We start from the raw sequence: 16,973 nt of genomic DNA, 5'->3' as shown, positions 1-16,973 counted from the left end.
ACTGTATGAAATGGTTTTATCTTTTTCTATGTGATTTAATAAAAAAAATATTTTTTATATAATCCATGTTGTATGCATTTGTATCAAGTGCACCTATAAAGTCTCACACCTCCCAATTTATTTCTTGTATCCATATTTAGGGGATGTTGGTGCCATATGTTGAATATTAGTTAATCCTGGATTTGACCACATACTTTATGATATTTAGCAATATAAAGCAGGCTGTAACCCTTCCACATTTAGGAGCTAAAAAAAAAATTGGTTTGGATAAACTCAAGATGGAGGCAAATCTTCCTTTCATCAATAAAAATAGCATCAGAAGAATCTTTAGGTATTGTATATATGACTGATATAGAATGTCAACTGTAAAACAATGCCTAACCAATACCAGAATGGCTCTATATTAGCTTTTACTGTACATACACAGTTTTTCCCCTACCTTGTGTTCATTTAGAAGGATGTTGACACTGGTCAAGTCCTTTCCATACTCATCAGATTCTACTTGCTGCTCCATGTCTTTTATCCACTTAGCAATATCTGCGAACCTTTGCTCATACAGCTCAGAGCGATTGGCATCAAATAGAGTCTGCTCTTTTTTTAGGGTTGTTGTCTCCAGCTCATCCCATTGCTCATGTAATCCATGGAGTTTTTCAGAGACCGTTGGAGCAAACTGTGGTTTTTCCTGTGCCAACTCATTTCCCTTCTGAAATAAAGAGAGGAGAAAGTAACAGCTGTTTCATATCTGGTGGACATGTTCGAAAGTGCGAAGATTTTGGATAAGGGTTTATTATTTTATTTACACTTTGACAGGGACAAACCTTAAAAAAAAATTAACAACAGCCTTTCTTGGGCCATCCTGCATTGGAGGCTCCTAGGTACACAAGACGGCTAATCGCATTTGTTTTCATAGCTGCAAGAATTGGTATTGCCAGCTCTTGGAAGTCTACGATAGTCCTGTTTGACTTGGTTAAGGCTAAATAATGCTGGACATTGGTTAACAAAAGACTTTCAGCTATCTTGAACAATAAAATGAAAAAGGGTTCGAAAAAACCTGGGACCCATGGATCAAATATCTCAGGGAACACCTAGTGCCCCTTTTGGCTCTTTGGTATCTTTGGTAGCGGAATGTAGTTGCACAGTCACTTTTCCTTTTCCTCCTCTTTTGTCTTATTGTTTTTTTTTCCTATCTGGAGATAAATGTTTTGTTTACCGTATATACTCGAGTATAAGCCGAGATTTTCAGCCTCTTTTTTGAGGCTGAAAGTGCCCCCCTCGGCTTATACTCGAGTCATCGCCGTCTGCCTGCCCGATCAGCGTGTCGAGCAGACAGACGGCGGACATTCTAGTATTCAAAAGCCGCGCCTCCGTCTGTGATAGGCGGAACACTCAATTTCCCAGCAGTCAGTGGTCCGCCTATCACGGACATCCGCTCATCCTCATACTACGGACGAGGATGAGAGGATGTCCGTGATAGGCGGACCACAGACTGCTGGGAAATTGAGTGTTCCGCCTATCACAGACGGAGGCGCGGCTTTTGAACAGAGGAATGGCCGATCGAGACGCCGACGAAGCATGGCAGAAGGACGGAGGCTCGGGACGGGACGGAGGCACGGGACGACGGAGGCACGGGACGGAGGAGGCACGGAGGAGGCACGGGACGGAGGAGGCACGGGACGGAGGCACGGGACGACGGAGGCACGGGACGGAGGCTCGGGACGGAGGCTCGGGACGGAGGCTCGGGACACAGGTAGGCTGGACACACACACAGGGATGGATGGACACACACAGGGATGGATGGATGGACACACACACAGGGATGGATGGACACACACACAGGGATGGATGGATGGACACACACACACAGGGATGGATGGATGGACACACACACAGGGATGGATGGATGGACACACACACAGGGATGGATGGATGGACACACACACAGGGATGGATGGATGGACACACACACACAGGGATGGATGGATGGACACACACACAGGGATGGATGGATGGACACACACACACAGGGATGGATGGATGGACACACACACAGGGATGGACGGACACACACACAGGGATGGACAGACACACAGGGATGGACGGACACACAGGGATGGACGGACACACAGGGATGGACAGGCATGTCTCACCCTCGGCTTATACACGAGTCAATAAGTTTCCCAGTTTTTTTGGGGTAAATTGGGGGCCTCGGCTTATATTCGGGTCGGCCTATACTCGAGTATATACGGTATATTCAAATTTATACTGTAGGACCCTCTGTCCAGGGATCTGCACAAGATGACATACTCCGGATTTTGTTTACCCAATCTGTTCTTTATATTGCATTGTGGAGTTACTTAAAATGGAGTTCCGTCAAAAATATAATTTTTAAGATAAAAATACCCCTAGAATACTCATGCTTTGTGCAATGTAACAAAGGTATGCTGTCAACTATGCCCAGTTTTCTATTTGTGCAGCATCGTTTTCTTACTTTGTGAAGTTCCTACACAGCACGGCCATCTCCAGTGTGGGCATTTGAAGCCACAGTGTCCTCCTTCCTGCATCCAGAATTTCCATAGACACAATGTTAAAGCGGAGGTTCACACAAAAATTGAACCTCATTTTTCGGAATCCTCCGGTGTCACATTTGGCACCTTTCAGGGGGGAGGGGATGAAGATACTGTCTAAGACATCGCTGGACCCTGGGACAGGTGAGTGTCCTTATTTTAAAAGTCAGCAGCTGCAGTATTTGTAGCTGCTGACTTAAAAAAAATTTTTTTTGTGGGACTTTAAATATTATAGGAGCAGTGCCATGCCAAGCTGACCAAGATTTCCCAGGAGCCAATGCAAAAACGGAAATGATGTAGAAGTCTGCGGCTGCTAAAGGAGGAAGTGAAATGAAGTATAGGCTTAAATCAGGTAAGTGAACAGAAAAAATTCAATAAATTGGCAATTTATTTTAACCAATTGCTGACCAGCCGCCGTCATTATACTGCGGCAGGTCGGGACGATCCTGCGAACCCTCGTAGCTGTATGTTGGCTCCTTTAAGCGGGATAGCAGGCGTGCACACGTGCCCGCTGCACTGCTAGGGTTCTGCTGCTCATGACCAGTGGTCGCGATGACCGCCGGCTACGATCGATTGCGGGCACGAGAGGCAGAACAGGGACATGTGTGTGTGTGTAGACACACAAATCCCTGTTCTGTGAGGAGAGGAGATGCAGCTCGTGAGTGCCTAATAGCTAGGAACCATGATCTGTCATCTCCTATAGTCAGTCCCCTCCCCCTACAGTTAGAACACACAGTCAGGGAACACAGTTAATCGCCCCCTAGTTTTAACCCCTTCCCTGCCCGTGACATTTTTACAGTAATCAGTGCATTTTTATAGCACTGATCGCTGTATAATTGTCAACCGTCCCAAAAATTGGTCAAAAGTGTCTGCCATGGTGTCGCAGTCAAAAAAAAACGCAAAAAAAAAGAAAATAATAATAAAAATGTCATAAATCTATCTCCTGTTTTGTAGACGCGATAACTTTTGCGCAAACCAATCAATAAACTGAGAAAAAAATTATATAAAAAAAAAATGGAGATATTTATTATAGCAAAAAGTACAAAATATTGTGTTTTTTTCAAAATGTTTGCTCTTTTTTTGTTTATAGTGCAAAAAATAAAAACCACAGAGATGATCCAATACCACCAAAAGAAATCTCTAAAGGGCAATTGTCAGTTAAAGCAACGCAGTGCCGTATCACAAAAAATGGCCTGGTCATTGAAGCAGCCAAATCTTCCAGGGCTGAAGTGGTTAAGGATGCACATTATTGCTGTATGGTAAAGAGTGAAAAACGTGGGTGGAACTCCGCTTTATGTGCACTCTTTAGTGTTAAACATCAGTTTCACATTGTCAAACATACTTTTGCTCTGCTATGGTAATCTTCATGGCTTTGTTTAAATGAGCATTTGTAATTTTGTTACATGTCTTTGAAAAAGATAAAAATAAAAATTATTGGAAATTAAAGTGACAGCTGTTTGATAGGAAAATAATCCTAAATGTTTATTGTTCAGAGGCTTTATATGAGACAGTAGTCCCGCTATTTGAGGATCTTGTAATAACTGCACTGGTTTTAAATGTACTGGTTTTGAATATTGTATTAAATATACAGATCTATCAATCGATCCAAGCAATTACTCTGAGGCCGCGTACACACGCGGGGACTGTTCGCCCAACTTTGTTCGTCAAACAGTTTGAGCGGACAGTCCGCTCAAAATTAGCATGGACGGACTTGGCCACACACGACGAACGAACAGTTTGCTGAAACCGTGCGCGATGACGTGAACGGCACGTACGACGGGACTAGAAAACGACGTCCTATACACTGCAATGCAACCTTCGGCGTGTAAATCCTTTCTGAGTATGCGCGGAACTTAGTTTGACGAACAAGCCTACACACGAGCGGACTGTCCGCTCAAACCAAGTTTCAGCGGACAGTTTTACGGAAATTCCGAAAAACTTTGTTCGTCAGACTGTCCGCTGAAACTGTCCGCTGAAGCCCACACACGAGCGGACTGTCCGCTGAAACACTGTTCAGCAGACAAAGTTGGGCAAACAGTCCGCGCGTGTGTACGCGGCCTGAGGGTTATTTACGAAAGGAAATCCATTGCACTACAAGTGCAAAATGCACTTGAAAATGCACTGAAAGTGCACTTGGAAGTAAAATCGCTGTAGATCCGAGGGGGACATGCAAGGAAAATAAAAAACAGCATTTTAACTTGCACATGATTGGATGATAAAATCAGCAGAGCTTCCACTAATTTCAGATCTTCCCCTTAGATTTACAGCGACAGCACTTCCAAGTGCACTTAATGGCGCGTACAAACGATCAAACAGTTTGTACGCGGCATTAAGTGCACTTGGAAGTGCTGTCGTTGTAAATCTAAGGGGAAGATCTGAAATGAGTGGAAGCTCTGCTGATTTTATCATCCAATCAAGTGCAAGTTAAAATGCTGTTTTTTATTTTCCTTGCATGCATCCTCTGGGACTGTGACATCATAATAGGCGGGGACATCATCCGGTGATGTCCCTATATAAGTTGCCGCGCGCAGCGTCCCTGCCATTGTGAGCGGAGGATGCGACGAGGCAACATCTGAAGAGAAGAAAAGAGAAGAAGAGAAGAACAGAAGACGGCGACAGCGGCAGCGGTGACAGAAGACCGGGCCACCGCCTGTAAAAGAGCTAGAAGAAGGCACGGGGGCCCGGCAAGAAGAACCAAAGAGGGGGACAAGACCCCCGAAGTCAGAAGAAGAGGGCGGCGTCGGCGAAGAAGAAAGTCGGGCTCCTCCGCTAGCAAAAGAGCTAGCAGAAGATAGCGGAGGAGTCCGGCGAGAAGATCCCCGAAGACGGAAGACCCCCGGAGCTGTGCAATAAACTATTTTAACCCTTGTGTGTTGTGTTTTATTTTTACTTTTTTCCACAGGTGAATGGGTAGGGGTACATTGTACCCCATACTCATTCACATAGGGTGGGGGGCCGGTATCCCGGATTCCGATAAGCCCCCCGCCTGCAGACCCCGACAACCCAGGCCCTTGTCCTCATCAACATGGGGACAAGGTGCTTTGGGGTGGGGAGGCCGCGCGGCCCCCCTTCCCCAAGGCACCCCCCCATGTTGAGGACACGCGGCCTGGCATGGCTCAGGAGGGGGGGGCGCTCGCTCGTCCCCACCCCCTTTCCTGGCCGGCTGGGTAGCATGCTCGGATAAGGGTCTGATGTGGACCTAGGGGGGGACCCCTACGCCGATTTTTCGGCGTAGGGATTCCTCTTTAATCCATACCAGGTGGCGGTGCCAGCATCGCCTCCTTCGCTGGCCCCGGCTACCTGGAGAAATGAGCGGACTTTCTTCCGCGTGTGTGGGGGCGAATCCGTTCATTTCAAAAGTACGGCGGATAGTCCGGCGGACTTAGTACGCCGTATTAGTCCGCTGAAAAAGTGCCGTGTGTGGGCAAGTAGCCCATTCGGACAGTCCAGCGGGAAGTCCGTCAGACTAAGTCCGCCGGATAGTTGGCTACGTGTGTACGCGGCATTAAGTGCACTTTGCACTTGTAGTTTGCACTTGTAGTGCAAAGTGGATTTGCCTTTCGTAAATAACCCCCTTTGTGTCCTATAGCTGGCCGCCATAAACTGATTGAAATTCCCTGCTACATCAGCTGAATTTTGATCAGTGTGTCAACCGCTAGACGGAGGTTGTTTGTTTAATCGACTTCTGCTGAGCGGACATGTTGGCAAAATTTTTGCGATCAGCAGCTTCAGCTAGTGCCCCTTTCAGATTGCAGTGCCCCCAAGGGGTTTCTTCCATCTGTTTCATTGATGTGGATAAAATAATCTAGCTGATTGGAAAAAAAAACAGTGTATGGCCATTTTAGGATATCAGCAACACAGGTCTATTGAGTTTGGAGACCCATAGATATGCAGTTTAAAGCTAAACCCATTGTCTAGCACAGACAAACAGGAAGTCCACATAAGTTATGTTCAAATATGGTCACTCCTAAGAACACATTTTATTGCACTAAAATTAAAAAAAAAAGAAGCCCATATTTAAATAAGTTGATCATGTTTACATGTACCCTAAAAAATATACATTATGTACGGTGCTTTTATACCGTACATAATTTCTATTATGTTTTTATTTTACATAATTTCTATTTTTAATAATAAGTTGTGGGCTGGATTATAAAGATAAAATGTAATAAATAGTGTTGTTTTTTTGAATAACAAACATGTTATACTTACCTGTTCTGTGCAGTGGTTTTGCACAGGGCAGCCTGGATCCTTCCCTTCTCGGGTCCCTCTTTGGTGCTCCTAGCCCCTCCCTCCTGTCGAGTGCCCCTACAGCAAGCAGCTTGCTGTTGGGTCAACCGAGCCGAGCTCCAGCTCTGTGTGTCCATTCAGACATGGAGCTGCTGTTTGGCCCTGCCCCCTCTATCCTGAATGGCTTATTAACTTTGGTTGATAGCAGTGGGAGCCAATGGCACCCTTGCTGTGTGTCAGCTAATTCAGAAGGGAGAGTCCTGGTCGGTTGATTTGCTCGTGGACATTGCTGGACAGAGATGGGGCTCAGGTAAGTCATAAGGGGGGCTGCTACACACATAAGGCTTTTTATATTAATGCATAGAATGCATTAAGATAAAAAAAACCTTCTGACTTTACACCCCCTTTGAGTCAGGAGGTGGAGCACTAGGCTCCTTTTTTACATTTTCTATACTTCATCAGCAGGTACAAGTGACTCAAGGGCAGTAAATCAAATTTACATTTGACATTTCAGTTAGAAACACCAGGTTTAAAAGCATACTGTTTGCTGTACCATATCTTTAGCTAAGCCAGGGTGTTCTGGGAATCCTTTGTCGTGTATAACATGTTTATTTGTAAAACAGAGATTGTACACATACAGATATAAAAAGAAAGTTTAAACCCTATAAACTTGAAAACTATAAAAATAATATAAAACTAACAAAAAGGCTGCCTTTACACCTGTCTTATGTGTTACTCCAGCTCACTAGAAATTTACATACTATGGTGGGGTGCTATTCTTTTTGAATGGCACCCCCAACATACTCTCGTGGCAGCACTCCACAGCACATAGTTATGCACTACTATTTGTTGCAAGAAATACAAGTCTGATTTTGGGTCTGTCTGGTGCGTTGGAAGCCATTTAAATGAATGGGCTGCCATAACACCCATTAACACACGTTAGGACCACAAAGCTGTGAAGGGGCCCTAGAGCCATTACAATTTCCCCTTGAAGAGCAGAAAAAGAATCCAGCATTTACCTTGTCAATGTTCTGTAGTCTGTCTTTGTTGGACTCAATTTCAGCTTTAAAAGCTTGGTGTTTCAGCCACTTGCTGTGCAAATTACGAGCTGCTTCATAGGATGTATCTTGGGCAGTCAACATTTTTTCATTGATCCAGATTGTTAGCTGTAAAAACATCAGATAACATCAGTTACAAGTGATAACTGATATTCTGCAGACACAAATATTAAAGTGGAAGTAAATCCTCCTATCGTTTTCAGTCAAGGAAGCTGCCATCTTGGCCTCTAATAATTCTTCAACTGCCATAATGCTTAACATGTGATCAGTTATGACACCAGCCATTGGATGGTTTGAAAGTTTGGTTGAGAGCACAACCAATGGGAAAGTTAGCATTTCCGGCATGCCGGGAATGTTTGAAACTGGGTTTACTCCCGCTTTAAGTATCAACCATGGATTTCTACACAGTTGTCTTCTATCTAGACAATATTTCGGATCAACATATTGAACCTATATCCAATGACCTAACAATTGCTAATGAGGAACATTTTTATTTCTACCCTATTTAGATCATACTAAAAATAATATGATATATCAAATTCCGAGAATGTTTTTTACCATATACGTATGTCCATACATTATATATAGTGTTTTAATCTGATTTAGCAATCTCTGGAAGTGCAGCACTTGATACAATATTATTCATTGTCCCAATAAGGAATAGGTCTCTTTCTTTAGTTAGAGCCTAACTAACCAAAGAAAAAATATTTAATATATTGCAATTTACTAGTCCTTAGATGTAGTAGTGGCTTCATTAGTTTTAATTTTTCAGCCTAAGAACATTTTCAGCAAGTACAGAAACTACCCCTTTATCTTGTCACTGCCTGTCAGCTAAACTGAAAACAAAAAATATCTTTTCTTTCTTATGTAAACTACTAATTCCATTACCCACTATGTAAGAGAGATGAACAAAGGAAGACATATTAGTAGTCCAGCCTGGGTGGCAACCATGGCTGCCTCCATAGATACAGTGGGGTAAAGGTAGCCAGGGACAGTATATGTATTATTTACAGGACTACCAGGTGGAAATAAAGTGGAAAAAGGTCTTCAGGCCCCATAAAAACATTGTCCTTCAATGAAATAACTCTATGCCAGTGTACGCAAAATAGCTATCCATGCCCAGTATGATGACTTAGACACCCATGTGTAGAAACACACTCACAAAGAAAATAGGCTAGGGGGTGAAGAAAAAGTAAAGGATGAGTTCTTCTTTACAAAAAAATAAAAAATAAATAACTTCACTTTTTTCTTGCAGGTAAAAAATATGCATTTACTTAAATTTTTTGTAAGGAGCCTGTAAAGCATTGCACCCATTTGTGGGTGTAATGCCATGGTCCTGTAGAATGTCTGTGTAGCTGTCTGCCCCTATTTCTGGTATGGCCAGGCGATTGCTGAATGACAGGAAGCTCAACGAACTAGAGCACTCAACAGAAAAGCTCAAAGTCTGTGGGTACTTGTAGTTTTCACATTCACAGAACACTGTGAATGAATGAGGCTTTTTTTTAAGATTGTGACAGCGAGTGGGGGAGAATACTCCCTGCTCACTGTCAAAAGAATGAATTTGGGTGGGGGTGGGGAGGCTAGTGCATCTGTAATATGTTACACCATGCTTATGGGTTTAATATGTAACATGCTACAAAGAAGGTCAATGTATCCTATAAAAATGATGTTGTTGGGAAGTAACCAGATTATTGAAAAACGGATTACTATATTATACTATAAATTGGTGGGCACAGTGGCAGCAATTGATGGGTACAGTAGCTGTGTTTGATGGCATAGTGGTGGCAATTTATGGGCACAATGGCTGCGCTTGATGGACACAGTGGCTGCACTTGATGAGCACAGTGGCTGCGCTTGATGAGCACAGTGGCTGCACTTGATGAGCACAGTGGCTGCACTTGATGAGCACAGTGGCTGCGCTTGATGAGCACAGTGGCTGTGCTTGATGTGTTTTTATTTTTTGGTTTGTTTGCGCCCCCCCCCCCCCCCAAAAAAAAATTTGAGCACCAGCTCCCACTGGTTGTCACCCTAGGACAGGAAGTGTATTACTATTAAAAAAGAAAACGAATGAAGCCACCATATCTAGGGACAGTTAATGTGCAATATATCACAATTTTTTTTTTTGTTTTAGATCCTCATAAACATCAAATTATCCCATACCTATGATTCCGGTAACACTGAAATGTGAATTTGGTTAATTGTACATGTTGCAGATCTATGTACAATGCATACTTATAGAATTAATAGGCTCACGTTGCTGTGTGATTTCGTTGTAAGGTCTGGCTCACAGCAGTTGCTTTCCAGTGCATTTTTAAAATGCATCAAAAATGCATGCACAGTCTTTTCCATTTATTCCAACTGCTCTAGTTCATACCAGTGCAGTCAGTTCCAGTGCTGTCTACATGCTGCTGCATTTTTTTCATCCGGAACATGGCAAAACTCATGTACATGCACCGGAACACATGTAAACACACCAAAGTGGTTGTATACCCTTTTTTTTTTTTTACTTTTACCTACAGGTAAGTCTATAACCACTTTCAGACTAGACCATTTTTCTGGCCAAAGACCATAGCATTTTTTGCAATTCGGCACTGACAATTGCGCGGTCGTTTGACGACAAACAAAATTGACGTCCTTTTTTTTCCACAAATAGAGCTTTCTTTTGGTGGTATTTGATCACCCCTGTGGTTTGAATTTTTTGCGCTATAAACAAAAAAAGAGTGCCAATTTTAAAAAAAACACATTATTTTTTACTTTTTGCTATAGTAAATATCCCTAAAAATGTATAAAAAAAACATTTTTTTCCTCAGTTTAGGCCGATACGTATTCTTCTACATATTTATGGTAAAAAAAATCTCAATAAGCGATTATTGATTGGTTTGCACAAAAGTTATAGCGTTTACAAAATAGGGGATAGTTTTATGGCATTTTTATTAATAATTTTTTTTCACTAGTAATGGTGGCGATCAGAGACTTTTATTGTGACTGCGACATTATGGCGGACACATCAGACATTTTTGACACATATTTGGGACCATTGTCATTTATACAGCAATCAGTGCTATACAAATGCACTGATTCCTGTGTAAATGGCACTGGCAGTTAAGGGGTTAACCACTAGGTGGCAGTGTAGGGGTTAAGTGTGTCCTAGGGGCATGCTGCTAACTGTGGGGGGCGTGGCTGTGTTTTACATGTCACTGATCTCTGCTCCAATCACAGGAAGAAAAAAAGATAAAAAAAAAAGAAAGGAAAAATGCCCTGGAACAAAACATGTGTATATGCAGAAAAACAAAAATAAAGCAGAAATTGTGGTGTGAACCAGCCCTAAGCCCCTGTACACACGGTCGGAGAATCTGTTGGAATGAGTCTTATCGGACCATGTCGTCAGATAATCCGACTGTGTGTGGTATGCATCGGACTGATTCCGTCCGAATCTCCGTTCGACCCAATTTTCCAACATGTTGGAAATATTTCCCGACCAACTGGGCCGGACGGACCTAATCCGATCATGTGTAGAGCATTTTCATCAGACCAAGTGCCACGCATGCTCAGATCAAATTCCTACATCAAAGCTATTGGCTACTAGCCTGAATGTAGTCCCATCGGAACGAAATTACGTCATCACGTTCTGAAAGATCGGATTTTTCGCCAACTTGGCCCGACCGTGTGTATGCAACAGTTTCGGACACAATCCGTCGGACTAAATCCGATGGGCAAAATCCGACGGATTTGGTTGGCAAAATCTCAGACCGTGTGTACGTGGGCTTAGAGCCCATTCACACAGGGGCAACACGACTTGTAGGCGACTTGAGTCAGGCAACTTGGACACGACTTGAGTTAAGATCACAGCCCGACTTCAAAACGACTTGTGATGACTTCAAGCGCGACTTGGGACGACTTACAAGTCGCCCCAGGCCAGGCGACTTTTGCCGCGGCCAAGCAGAGAATGAGCTCAAGGGGGAACTCCACGCCAAATTTCTGAAAAAAATTTGGCGTGGGTTCCCCCTCCGAGAGCATACCAGGCCCTTAGGTCTGGTATGGATTCCAAGGGGAACCCCCTACGCCGAAAAAAACGGCGTGGGGGTCCCCCTCAGATCCACACCAGACCCTTATCCGAGCACGCTACCCGGCCGGCCAGGAAAGGGGGTGGGGACGAGCGGGCGGCCCCCCCCCTCCTGAGCCGTACCAGGCCGCGTGCCCTCGACATGGGGGGGTGCCTTGGGGGAGGGGGGGGCGTGAGGCCCCCCCACCCCAAAGCACCTTGTCCCCATGTCGATGAGGACAAGGGCCTCTTCCCGACAACCCTGGCCGTTGGTTGTCGGGGTCTGCGGGCGGGGGGCTTATCGGAATCCGGGAGCCCCCTTTAAGAAGGGGGCCCCCGGATACCGGCCCCCCACCCTATGTGAATGAGTATGGGGTACAATGTACCCCTACCCATTCACCTGTGAAATAAAGTACAAAAAAAAACACAACACAGGGAAAAAATATTTTATTGCACAGCTCCGGGGGTCTTCCGTCTTCGGGGGTCTTCTCGCCGGACTCCTCCGCTATCTGTGTGTAGCTCTTTTGCTAGCGGAGGAGTCCGGCTTTCTTCCTCCCCGCCGCCGGCCTCTTCTCCCGACTTCGGGGGTCTTGTCCCCCCTCTTCGGTTCTTCTGCCGGGCCACCGCGCCTTCTTATAGCTCTTTTACAGGCGGTGGCCCGGTCTTCTGACGCCGCCGCCGCCGCCGCCTTCCGTTCTTCTCCTTCTTCTTCTCCTGGAGGTGTTGACTCGACGAGCTCTCCGGCCACAATGCCAGGGACGCGCTCCGCTGCCACTTATATAGGGACAATGGGGCGGTGTCACATGGGTTGATGTCACATGGGTTGGTCACATGGGTTGATGTCACATGGTGACCCCGCCTCCTTACCATGTGACATCAACCCATGTGACACCGCCCCATTGTCCCTATATAAGTGGCAGCGGAGCGCGTCCCTGGCATTGTGGCCGGAGAGCTCGTCGAGTCAACACCTCCAGGAGAAGAAGAAGGAGAAGAACGGAAGGCGGCGGCGGCGGCGGCGTCAGAAGACCGGGCCACCGCCTGTAAAAGAGCTATAAGAAGGCGCGGTGGCCCGGCAGAAGAACCGAAGAGGGGGGACAAGACCCCCGAAGTCGGGAGAAGAGGCCGGCGGCGGGGAGGAAGAAAGCCGGACTCCTCCGCTAGCAAAAGAGCTACACACAGATAGCGGAGGAGTCCGGCGAGAAGACCCCCGAAGACGGAAGACCCCCGGAGCTGTGCAATAAAATATTTTTTCCCTGTGTTGTGTTTTTTTTTGTACTTTATTTCACAGGTGAATGGGTAGGGGTACATTGTACCCCATACTCATTCACATAGGGTGGGGGGCCGGTATCCGGGGGCCCCCTTCTTAAAGGGGGCTCCCGGATTCCGATAAGCCCCCCGCCCGCAGACCCCGACAACCAACGGCCAGGGTTGTCGGGAAGAGGCCCTTGTCCTCATCGACATGGGGACAAGGTGCTTTGGGGTGGGGGGGCCTCACGCCCCCCCTCCCCCAAGGCACCCCCCCATGTCGAGGGCACGCGGCCTGGTACGGCTCAGGAGGGGGGGGGGCCGCCCGCTCGTCCCCACCCCCTTTCCTGGCCGGCCGGGTAGCGTGCTCGGATAAGGGTCTGGTGTGGATCTGAGGGGGACCCCCACGCCGTTTTTTTCGGCGTAGGGGGTTCCCCTTGGAATCCATACCAGACCTAAGGGCCTGGTATGCTCTCGGAGGGGGAACCCACGCCAAATTTTTTTCAGAAATTTGGCGTGGAGTTCCCCCGTGAGAGCTGATAATTCTGTCAGAGTCGCCTCCGTATAGACGGAGATCCGACTTGGAGGCGATCTCCATTGAAATCAATGGGTACCGGTCGCCTACAAGTCGGATAGAAGTAGTACAGGAACCTTTTCTGAAGTCGGAGCGACTTCAGTAGTGTGCATTAAGACGGCTCTCATTCACTTACATTGCTTTTTAAATGTTGTCCGACCTGAGGCGACCTGAGGCGACTAGGGGCGACCTGAAGTCGGATCAGGAGTTGCCCCTGTGTGAATGGGCTCTAAGAAAGGTCAGAAACTGGATTGCGTGTCAATATTATGCTGCCTTCTAAACTCCGAAGCTGACTTTGTGTTTCATCAGATAATATAGTAAAAATACATTTATATCTACCTCATCACAGTTTTCCAGGAAATCCTGAAGATCGACATGGTCCTTTAGCAGAGCTGACACCTCTTTAGCTTTATTCACATTCACTGCATATCTGAAAGCAATATTAAATCGATCAATCAAAAGAATCAGATCTACAAGAATTCAATGGAAAGGATTCATTAAACTGGAGCACTCTGGTGCTTTGTTTCTGTAATCTGGTACAGCTTTGCATAGAAGCCAATCAGCTTCTTACTTCAGCTTGTTCCGTTAAGCTTTGGCAATAAAACCTGGAAGCTGATTGGTTTCTATGCAGAGCTGCACCAAAAGTTGTACTCTCCAGTTTTAGAAACCCCCCCAAATCTGTTCCATGTATGAAATCCATCTCACAGCCATAGATTCCTTGTTTATTTTAACAAGTCAGATTAAACCATGAATGTTAGGAAAGGAGAGCTAAGTAAGGCAAGGGATTAACAACGCACCTCATCCCAATTGTAACAGATAGGGAGGAACGGAAGGAGAAGGGCGGGACTGTTACGGTGCTAGTAATAGTTAGAAAAAAGTATATAGATGTTTAGATAAAAAAGAATATTTTATTAAATGTAGTAAAAGCGATCAAGAAAATACAAAAAGATCAAATTTAACACTATACGTATATTGGCTGGCATACAGAGCAATATATAAAATCCAACAATTAGTTTGAATAACCATAATCTTGGCAGTTCAGATGGAAAATTCCCGACATGTTTCGCCTATTGTTAGGCTTCTTCAGGGGAGCCAATAATTGGTGGAAGAGAAATTGTTTTGTTTAAAATACAAAAAAGGTTCACTACAAATAGAGAAAAAAACAAAACAGCATTAATGGAGACGGTCATATACAAAAGCACACTCTTAGTCCTCAGCATTGCCCAGGTGTCTCAGGGGACCAATCAATACAGAGTAAAACAAATAGTATATGTGTGTCATTGGAAAGTGTAAATTAATAATACCTACCAAACTAAAACAGATGCGTCTAATCTCTAAGAGGAAGACCCCACCCGGGATTGGGAAGCGAACCGATCAGAGATAACCGCCAATGCGGTGACTGCAGGAGACAAAATAAGCGAACAGGCAAATCTAATATTTTACCATTTTTACGAGGAGCTTGAAAAAGCTTCCATAGAGATTAGGGTAATTAATAGATTGAAAAAGTCCATTACAATGAGGAATAAATTCAAAACATACCTGTGCTGAGTTAGGTGTATCATGTGTTACACATGGGGAACTGGAAATTGCACAGAAAAGGGTCCTTGAAATTATTTCTAGAAGCCCGTGAATTGATCTTGATTGTAATAGGATAAAGCACAAAAAGAAAAAAGAAAAATGTTCAGATATATAAAAAGGGCCCTAAAGTAGAGCAAGAGGAAGAAAGAAAAAGGGAATTGGTTGGGCATTGTGCTCAAAAAGTAGCTTTCAATCCATTAAAATGAATCTTGCTTACCAAAATCGCATAAAAATGCAGTCTCAATTGTAGCTGTATTGTGCAAACAACAACCCAAGCGTACCGCACAGCAGACAGCAATGGAGCCACACCATTCAGGTTCCAAACGGAACGGCCAGAAAAGATGGGAAAGTGAATCTAGGGTATAGAAATGACTAAATTAAATTTGAATGAATTGGACAAAAAGGGAAGGAGAGAAGGTTGGAACAGCTACGTTGTCTGTGTGGACAAACTCCGCACTCGTTCAATAAACTGACCTTACGGCGATGTCAACTCACAAGGGCTCGGCAGGGCGGACAGACCTGCAGTGTTGGCGAACGCCTTTTTATCTCCCTCATCATCCGGCGTCTAATTAGCGACGTCGGATGTGAGCGGACAGTAGATGCGGAACAGCGCATGCGCGCGCACCCGCGTCACACAAAAGGCCTACAGTCCCCATAATGCCCGGCGGCGGCGTCTCCGTAACCAAGGAGACCGGGACGCCGCGACAGGCAATAACGGGGAACAAGGGAGAGACAATCAAGAGGGCTCAAAAGAGCCCTGTGAAGATTGTCAATCCAGGGACCCAGTGCGGCGAATGTGCTCGCCCAGCAGTCCGCATATTGACAGGTCCGGCTCCCACATAGCTGGACCTGTGTGTCCATGCAGGCACCCATAATAGGCGGAAACAAAGTGATCGGACCTAGGTTGCCTTCCTTATGGGGGGGGGCGCGTCCGATCACTTTGTTTCCGCCTATTATGGGTGCCTGCATGGACACACAGGTCCAGCTATGTGGGAGCCGGACCTGTCAATATGCGGACTGCTGGGCGAGCACATTCGCCGCACTGGGTCCCTGGATTGACAATCTTCACAGGGCTCTTTTGAGCCCTCTTGATTGTCTCTCCCTTGTTCCCCGTTATTGCCTGTCGCGGCGTCCCGGTCTCCTTGGTTACGGAGACGCCGCCGCCGGGCATTATGGGGACTGTAGGCCTTTTGTGTGACGCGGGTGCGCGCGCATGCGCTGTTCCGCATCTACTGTCCGCTCACATCCGACGTCGCTAATTAGACGCCGGATGATGAGGGAGATAAAAAGGCGTTCGCCAACACTGCAGGTCTGTCCGCCCTGCCGAGCCCTTGTGAGTTGACATCGCCGTAAGGTCAGTTTATTGAACGAGTGCGGAGTTTGTCCACACAGACAACGTAGCTGTTCCAACCTTCTCTCCTTCCCTTTTTGTCCAATTCATTCAAATTTAATTTAGTCATTTCTATACCCTAGATTCACTTTCCCATCTTTTCTGGCCGTTCCGTTTGGAACCTGAATGGTGTGGCTCCATTGCTGTCTGCTGTGGGGTACGCTTGGGTTGTTGTTTGCACAATACAGCTACAATTGAGACTGCATTTTTATGCGATTTTGGTAAGCAAGATTCATTTTAATGGATTGAAAGCTACTTTTTGAGCACAATGCCCAACCAATTCCCTTTTTCT

The 16,973-nt window shown here is 45.6% G+C and overlaps 1 protein-coding gene across 3 annotated transcripts in view; it reads right to left on the bottom strand.

The window, feature by feature from the left end:
• Positions 1-16,973, bottom strand: part of SPTB (spectrin beta, erythrocytic) — a 205,057-nt gene that overhangs the window by 76,391 nt on the left and 111,693 nt on the right. For all 3 annotated transcript variants that reach the window (XM_077464649.1, XM_077464650.1, XM_077464651.1), the window contains 3 exons: positions 14,053-14,143; positions 7,814-7,960; positions 440-703 (listed from right to left, as the gene is read on the bottom strand). In XM_077464649.1, the coding sequence (XP_077320775.1) occupies positions 440-703; positions 7,814-7,960; positions 14,053-14,143 (502 nt within the window). The remainder of the gene's footprint in view (positions 1-439; positions 704-7,813; positions 7,961-14,052; positions 14,144-16,973) is intronic.

This window comes from Lithobates pipiens, unplaced genomic scaffold (genome assembly GCF_037356315.1).
Source record: "Lithobates pipiens isolate NorthernLeopardFrog02 unplaced genomic scaffold, aLitPip1_a1.2 Scaffold_30, whole genome shotgun sequence".
NCBI lineage: Eukaryota > Metazoa > Chordata > Amphibia > Anura > Ranidae > Lithobates > Lithobates pipiens.
This window is presented reverse-complemented; position numbering and strand designations above follow the sequence as displayed.